This window comes from Malania oleifera, chromosome 2 (assembly GCF_029873635.1).
Source record: "Malania oleifera isolate guangnan ecotype guangnan chromosome 2, ASM2987363v1, whole genome shotgun sequence".
NCBI classification, from domain to species: Eukaryota; Viridiplantae; Streptophyta; class Magnoliopsida; order Santalales; family Ximeniaceae; genus Malania; species Malania oleifera.
In genome coordinates, this window is record NC_080418.1 from 128,792,941 (window position 1) to 128,801,329 (window position 8,389).

General features: G+C 39.2%; 1 protein-coding gene across 1 annotated transcript; it reads right to left on the reverse strand.

Annotated features, from left to right (window-relative positions):
* Positions 1-120: 120 nt before the first annotated feature.
* LOC131148363 (uncharacterized) lies at positions 121-4,254 on the reverse strand. Its single transcript, XM_058098077.1, has 6 exons — positions 4,135-4,254; positions 2,360-2,365; positions 1,991-2,268; positions 1,382-1,862; positions 641-829; positions 121-333 (listed from the first exon to the last, which is right to left on the reverse strand). Exons 1-6 carry the CDS (start codon positions 4,252-4,254, stop codon positions 121-123), a joined length of 1,287 nt encoding a protein of 428 aa, XP_057954060.1.
* Positions 4,255-8,389: the final 4,135 nt, after the last annotated feature.

Below are 8,389 nucleotides of genomic sequence, written 5' to 3' on the forward strand. Positions count from 1 at the left end.
CGCCTTTGTCATAGAGGTGGGGAGCCGAGATACAGTTTGAGTTGTTTAAAAGCTTTATTCTTCTCCTCCCCCCATTCAAATCCTCATTTCTTCCTTAGTGCCTTGAAGAAGGGTAGGCCTTTATCCCCTGAGTAGGAGACAAACCTCCTTAGGGAGGCTATCCTTCTTGTCAAGATTTGGATTTCCTTCTTCGTCCGTGGGGCCTCCATTTCTAGTAGCGCCCTTATTTTTTCTGGGTTCACTTCTATACCTCTGTGTGTCACCATAAACCCAAGAAACTTTCCTGTCGAAACACCAAACACGCACTTCGAAGGGTTTAGTTTCATTTGGTACCTGCGCAATAGTTCAAACGTCTCCCTCAGATCTTTGTAGTGCCCCCGGCTTCTAAACTTTTCACCAACATGTCGTCTACGTATGCCTCCATCATTTTTCCGAGCTAGTCTTTAAATATCCTGTTCACCAATCTCTAATACGTGGCCCCTGCTTTTTTCAGTCCGAAGGGTATTACTCGGTAACAATATAGCCCTCTCTCGGTGATAAAGGATGTTTTCTCTTCATCGGCTCGATGCATTGGGATTTGATTGTATCCCGAGTAGGCATCCATGAAGCTAAGGAGTTCATGCTCTGAGGTTGAATTTACCAGCCGATCAATTCGGGGAAGGGGGAAGCTATCCTTCGGACACACCTTATTTAGGTCTGTGAAATCTATGCAGGTGCGCCATTTTCCATTTAGATTCTTTACTAAAACCACATTGTTTAGCCACTCTGAATAGTTAACCTCCCTAACGAACTTGGGTTGCACTAGCTTCGTCACCTCTTCATCAATTACCTAGATTCACTCCATCGCAAAACTCATTTTCTTCTGTTTCACAGGTCAGTGGTTGGGGTAAACCTGCAACCTGTGCTCTATGATTGTCGGGTTAATACCCAGTATATTTTTGGCTGACCAAGTGAACACATCTGCGAATTCACCAAGCAGCTCGCCTAGTTCTGCTCTTAAGGTGTCAAGTAGGTGACTCCCAATCTACACGCATCTCTCCTAGTTGCCTTTTAGGGGTATGCGCGTGATGTCTTTATCCACCGTGCTAATTTGAGGGTATTCCCCCCTTATTTCTAAGTCTTCTACAGTTAAGGTCTCCCTTACTTCCGTCTTCCCTTTTAGTGTTATTACGTAGTAATTCCAAGTCGCTGCTTGATCTCCCTTGACCACCCCTGTCTCATGCGGAGTAAGGAATTTCATTTTGAGGTGGTACATTGATCTTACGGCCTAGACCACATTAAGCAAGGGGAGGTCTAGTATGATGTTGTACACTGATGGCCGATCGACCACCAAGAATTTCGTTAGTGAAGTAACTTGCTATGGGGTCATTCCCATTGTTACCGATAGTGTGACTGTTCCCAAGGGATTAACTACGTCTCCACCAAACCCGACCAGGGAGGTTGAGATTGGTTTGAGTCGTTCCTTGCTAATCTTCATTCCTTCGAGCACCAACCAGAACATAATGTTGGCCGAGCTCCCGTTATCTATCAATACACGTCTTACTTTGTAATTTTCCACTAGTAAGGAGAGTACTAATGCGTCGTCGTGCGGTTGTTGCACCCCTACTTCGGCTCCGTTGTCAAATATGATAACATCATCTTGTTTGTTCCCTTTATTGCTTGGTTCCCCTCTCTCCGTTGAGAGTACCTGCTTAGCATATCTTTTGTGAGCACCTCCGCTATATTTGTCACTAACGGATCCTCCAAAGATCACCGCGATTTTCCCTATGATTTGTTCTTCCTTCTCGTCCCCGTTGAGCCTATTCTGCTCGCGAGGTTCCCCTTGCCGATCTTCCTTCTTTATGAATCTCGACAGGTATCCCCTTTTGATCAAGGTTCAATCTCGTTCTTTAGCTGAATACATTCCTCTGTATCGTACCCATGATCCCTATGGAATTGATAGAACTTGGAAATGTTCCGTTTATATGAAGGGGTTTGCATAGGTTCGGACCACGAGACATAGTATTTCTTCCTTATATGCATTAGCACATCAGAACACGGTGCGTTTAGAGGTGTATAGGTGGAGAACTTACTGGAGTGCCCTCTCATTTTAGAGTTGGTAAGCAGCGTACTGGTCTCCTGTCTCTTTGTGGATCTGGAGGGTTCTCCCGTCTCCCAATTATTACCTTTCCTTTTCATCTCAATGCGATATCCCCTAGTGTCCTTCATTTCTTCCAAGTTGATGTACTTCTGCGCTCGGGCCATCAATTCTCCCATATCAGCCGACAGCTTCTCCCCAGGAGAGTACAAGAAGTTTACGAGCTAAAGTGTCACGTCCCAAACCCGAAAATGGGACCCAGGGGTGAAAATGTATTCTAACCTGTCCCTGCATCATACAAAACATTCAAAGATACAAGACAAAGCACGAGGGTCTGACCCCGTGAGGTTCCAAGCACCCTATACACATCCAAACACAATTGAATATACGCAGCGGAAATACTGTCATTCTATATACATACAGTACCATACCAAAGTCTATATAAGAGCAGAACAGGTTCTATCATACAACGTACAACTAGGTGCCCAACACATCCCAAAATGGCAACCCATCAAGACACAGTCCTAGCATTTACCCAAGCGCTAACCGCAGTACACCGGTCACTATGCTCCCAACACCAGGACGCTAGTTCCGGTTACTCGAAGGACCTGTAAAAATATACGTATAGTAGGGGTGAGACACCTCTCAGTAAGGAAGAACAGAGGTTATATCGGTGTGTGGCATTTAAGTGCTATTATGATGCAACATACACGTAGTTAAATGCAGTCCAGTACTAATTTTACACATTGCATACACGCACACATACACATGATCAAAAATCCTAGTGTTGTCACACCCATCGGCTTGAAGCCAGCCTGCGACATATGGCGTTGGCCCGTAACCAACCCGCAAACACGGCGGCACCGGTACATGGCTAGTCCTCGACTCCCATGGCATCGTACCGGCGCTAAACTGGTGGATCCACACCCTTCGACCTGATCTGCCGGAATAGGCTCATGCCCTCAGATATAAAGTTGGACCTCTACGAATCTATGGCCAGCGATTTCATACGCCCTCGAATATAGAGTCGGACACTCTTAGTACCTAGAACAATTCGGAACCGCGTTCCTAATAGCATTTCAACCAATCACACACACGTGCATGCTCATATAACCAAACAAACCATACTCATTTGGTAATCTAAAATCATGGTTTTACAACATATACAATTTAAAACAAGTCAAGGCACGACCATCCCCATAACATAGTATAAATCAACATATACGCTTGATTTTCAACAAAACCAAGGATGCAGCCCGTCATCCCTTTTTTCCCAAAAATGTAATCATGAAAAATCCATAATTTTCTCCATTAGATTCCCCCAAATGAGTAGTCAAAACATGCACAGTACTGTGAACCACAGTTCCACAGAGTCCGATTTCACAAATAACCGATATAAACACAATTCCCTTTACCTTTTCCCCGAATAGAAAATCCCAAACTCTAAGGCCCCTAAACAACGAATCAAGTTCCAAAACCTACAATCAATAGTACAAAATATACTCACTAAAATTTTCCAAACACAATTACTATATCAGAATTGAAAACCGAGTCTTACCTCGATTTTACGCCAAAAACCCAAAAATCTCCGAAACGGGATTCCGATCCGTAGAACTTGTAGAGAATCCTTCCACAATCCTCGTGGTAACCTTAGATTTACGATTCTAGCGACGAACGATGAGGAAATCTAGAGAGATAGAAAGTAGGGAGAGTTCTAGAGAGAGAGAGAAGATATTTGAGTTTCTTAGCTTGGAAGTAATGAAAACTTCTATTTATAGCCCTTTGACCCAGCTCCTTCTCGTCGACGAATTGTATCCTCGTCGACGAGGCTCTATAGTCTTCTCATCGACGAGACCAAGACCTCGTCGACGAGTCTGGGATCTCCGATTTTCTGAAACCCCTCGGCTTCTCCTCGTCGATGAGCCTCTGAACTTCGTCGACGAGAGATGCAAGGCCTTCGTCAACGAACTCTGGCTTTATCGACAAAGCCCGTTCAAATTCCAATTTTACCCCTCTCTTATTTATTTAAGCATATATATCACGGTTCGAGTTCTTACATGAAGGGTCGTGGTCAGAGCTGCCAAAGTCACCCCCATGTCTAGGTGGCGAATCTCCAGGGTCGCGGTGTTGAAGCGATGCATGAACTTCTTTAGCATCTCCCTCTCTCCCTGGACCATGCTCATTAGATGGGCTGATGTTTTGACGATTCTCTAACTACTGAGGATGTGGCCGGTGAATAGTTGTTCCATCTCTGAGAAGGAACCAATTGATCCAGGTCGCAGGGTCCAGTACCAATCCTTGGCACTATCTTTAAGGGTTGTTGCAAAAGCTCGGCACATGATGGCATCAGGAGCGCCTTACAACTGCATCAACACCCTGAAGGTGTCAAAATGGTTGATTGGATCGGAGAGACCCTCGTACCTTTCAAAAGTGGGCATCTTGGATTTGCTCGGCAGTGGAACCTCCATCACTTCTTTGGTGAATGGCGGCTCCAAGGATCTTAGAGATACTTCCCCATAGAAGGGGTTCATTTTGCCTTATGTCATCGTTTTCTCTATTTGGTCTATTTTCTCGATCCTCTCTTCCAGCTCCGTGGTTCTTGGTGGGGTAGGTTTTATCCTCGCTCTCCTTTGGCTTATAAACTTTCTTGGTTGCGTCGGGGTTCACCTAGTGTTGATGGGGGACATGCCCTTCCTAACTTTTCTGTTGTAAGAGCAGGTTGAACATATCCTCCATTTTCTTTTGAAAAGCAAGGAATTCTTCCCTGGTGAACTTTAATTGTTGTGTAGGTGTGGAGTGAATGGACTAGAGCGACTCCTTTCCGATGGCAGGACTGGAGCTAGAACTACGTGTGGTTGGCATTGTTTGGATGTCGGAGGTTTAGAGCAAGATTATCACTTCTCAAAAGCAAGTTCCCACAGACGACGCCAACTGTTGAGGGATAAAATCAGCGGGACTACTCTTTCGACTTTCGTGACCTGAAATGGGAAAGGAAAAAAGGTTTGGAGGACCCGGGGTGTACTCCGGGGGATCACTCTGATGCCTAAGTAAGGGAAATGTTTTAGAGAGATTAAATGCAATAGTAAGAATGGGTTTCGAATGACTTACCTTGGCCTCTTTCCCACATCCCTTCTTATAGTGGCTAGGGTTGACCCCGGAGTCAATTTGTCTTTATGGTGTAGGGGCGTGAATCGCTCTTGGGTCATGAAGTTCTCACGTGTATTACTCCGCCCATTTAAGGTGCCGACGTGAATCTCTCCTCCTCTTTATTGGATTGGAGTTAATTGCTCCTGTCAGTAGGTCTGACTTGGGGAGTGATGACTAGGTGTTGACTTCCTCTTATAAACTTATATATTTTAGAGCATATCAACATATATATATTGATAACCCGGGGACTCTAGTCATCATTGCGCCACTTTGGAAATTATGGTACGACACCAAATCCGAAGGGATGAAAGTCGTCCGCCCATTAACGCACCTCTAATAATTTACGGGCATAATGCCTCAAAGGGGAACTTATTCATTTAATTGATAATATTAAATAATCAATTCAATTTTAGCATAATATGTCACTATGCTTCTACTTTCCAATCCTATTACTGTGAACTACCATTATAAATTTACTTTATACTTTATTTTTTATTTTTAATATAATTTGTACACATTGTGCTCAATATTAAAAAAATTTTGACAACCTAAAACGATTTTGTGACTACTTCAGGGCAGTAGGCATTTCAAATCCAATCCCCCCCTTTTGCCTCAACTTCTCCTTTTTAAAATCAAAAGTTGGGTGACACGTATTTGATAAACAACTTTTCCGGCTTTTAAAAATCAACTTTTATTTTTATTTATTTATTTATTTTTATTTTTTTTACCAACTTTTAAAAGTTACAGATTTGAAACTTTCAAAAGTTAAAACGTAGTTTTTTCTCCAACAAATTATTCAATTCCATTGTAATCCTTAATTTTTTCAAATATTACAAAACTATCAATACATTAGTTATATTTTCTAAAAATACATATTTATTGTAGTCATTTTAAATTTTTTTAAGTACCTTAAAACTTTTTTGCTAAACACTCAACCAACTTTTTCTTTTTAACGGCCCCGTTTTCACAGGAAGCGAAATATTTTTATAATAACATCAAAAAACTCCTTTTTCATCAACTCTTTTTTAAAAGGTTACTGCCTATGAAATAAACCCTATCTCAACTATAGTCAAGAAATCAAACAAGAAAACTTAAATCTCACATATTAATTTTGCACAGCTAACAACACCTTCATAGATGAGTATTTGGTACAACAACAACAACAACAAAACCAAACCTTAGTCTCACTAAGTGGGGTCGGCTATATGAATCATTTTCCGCCAATTTATGCAATCATGGACCATTTCTTTTGATAGATTCAAGGATATTAAGTTCTTACTTACTATCTCCTCCCAAGTTATTTTAGGTCTACCCATACTCCTTCTACTACCCCCTATAGTAATTAAGTCATTCTTCCTCACAGGTGCACTATAAGGCCTACATTGCAAGTGTCCATACCATCTAAGTCGTCCCTCCCTTATCTTATCTTCTATAGGAGCTACACATTACCATAAATATATTCAATCCTTAATTTATCTTTCAATGTTATACCACTCATCCATTTAAGCATTCTCATCTTGGCAACTTTTACTTTTTGGATATTATGTTTCTTCATTGTTTAACATTCCGATCCATATAGCATAGCTGGTCTTATAGCTGTCTTATAAAACTTTCCTTTCAATTTTAAGTGTATTCTATGATCACATAGCACATTTGAAGCATTTCTCCATTTTACCCAACCTGCTTTAACTTTATGCATTACATCTTCAATTTCTCCTTCAACTTGCATAATAGATCCAAGGTATCGAAATCTACAAGTGCTATTTATTTCTTCTTCATCAATTTTAACTTTGTCTCCAATATTCCTCCTATCATTACTAAAATTACATTTCATATATTCTGTTTTATTTCTACTTATCTTAAAACCTCTAGATTCCAAAGTTTCTCTCCATAATTCTAACTCAGCCTCTACTTCGTCCCTTGTTTCGTCAATTAATACAATATCATCTGCAAACAACATACACCATGGAACCTCCTTTTGAATACTCTTAGTCAATTGATCCATCACTAAAGAAAAAAGATAAGGACTCAAAGCAGTACACATATGGTAATTGGAAATTCTCTAGTTTCACCATTTATAGTCTTTACACTAGTCATTACTTCATCGTACATATCGTTAATGACATCAGTATACCTACAACATACACCTTTTTTTTCTAAAACCCACCATAGAACATTCCTAAATATCCTATCATATGCTTTCTCAAGGTCAATAAATATCATATGTAAGTCCCTCTTCTTTTCTCTAAACTTTTCCACTAAACTTCTTAAAAAATAAATAGCTTATGTGGTAGATCTCCCAGACATAAAATCAAATTGATTAACAAGTTATAATTATTAAATAAATCATACAACTAAGATGATAAATAATAACCATCACAATTATTATAAAATATGTTATAAAATTAAATCAATATTAAACAAATTGTTTTTCAAAACTAGACAAATTATTGAATCATAACTTGCACTTGGATGAACAAATTCTCACTATTAATTAGCTCTAAATTTTAAGATTGTAACTGAACACACATGTTACTTGAATCCACAATTAACATATGTAATTAATTAAAAATATAATAAATTCAATCTAGGTCAATAAATTTGTTAGGAAACCAGCCTACTTGACTTGAGCGAAAATGATATTTCTACTTACATTTCAAAATTGCTTCTAAGCTAATTACATGTTACAATGTTATTTCAAAAAAAAATTGAAAAAAAAATCTTTTAACAACTAAATAGTCAACTTTTCTGCCTTGACTTATAACATCTTTGAAAGAATTTTATTATGCAAGTTAACTTTTAATTAAACGTTTTCCCAACTATATGGCATAAAGTAATTATTAATTAATTTTTCATAATTTTTTGGTCACATGAAATACACAAAGTATAACGCTCAATATCCAAATTCTCACGACATATTGAAGTTTCGAGAGGATCTGATATATATATATATATTTATTTATTTAATTACTTCAATAATTAGGTTCTATGACTATTTTCGTAATTTGAATGCAAAGTATGATATTAACATTTGGGTCAAAGCACCTCTTTGGTCGTAAGGAATATATAATTTTTTTTACTAAAAAAATTGTCTACATAATTGGCATCTTCTTGAAAATTTATGTAATTCATTCCACATTTAAGAAATGCATGTATGAGATTAAG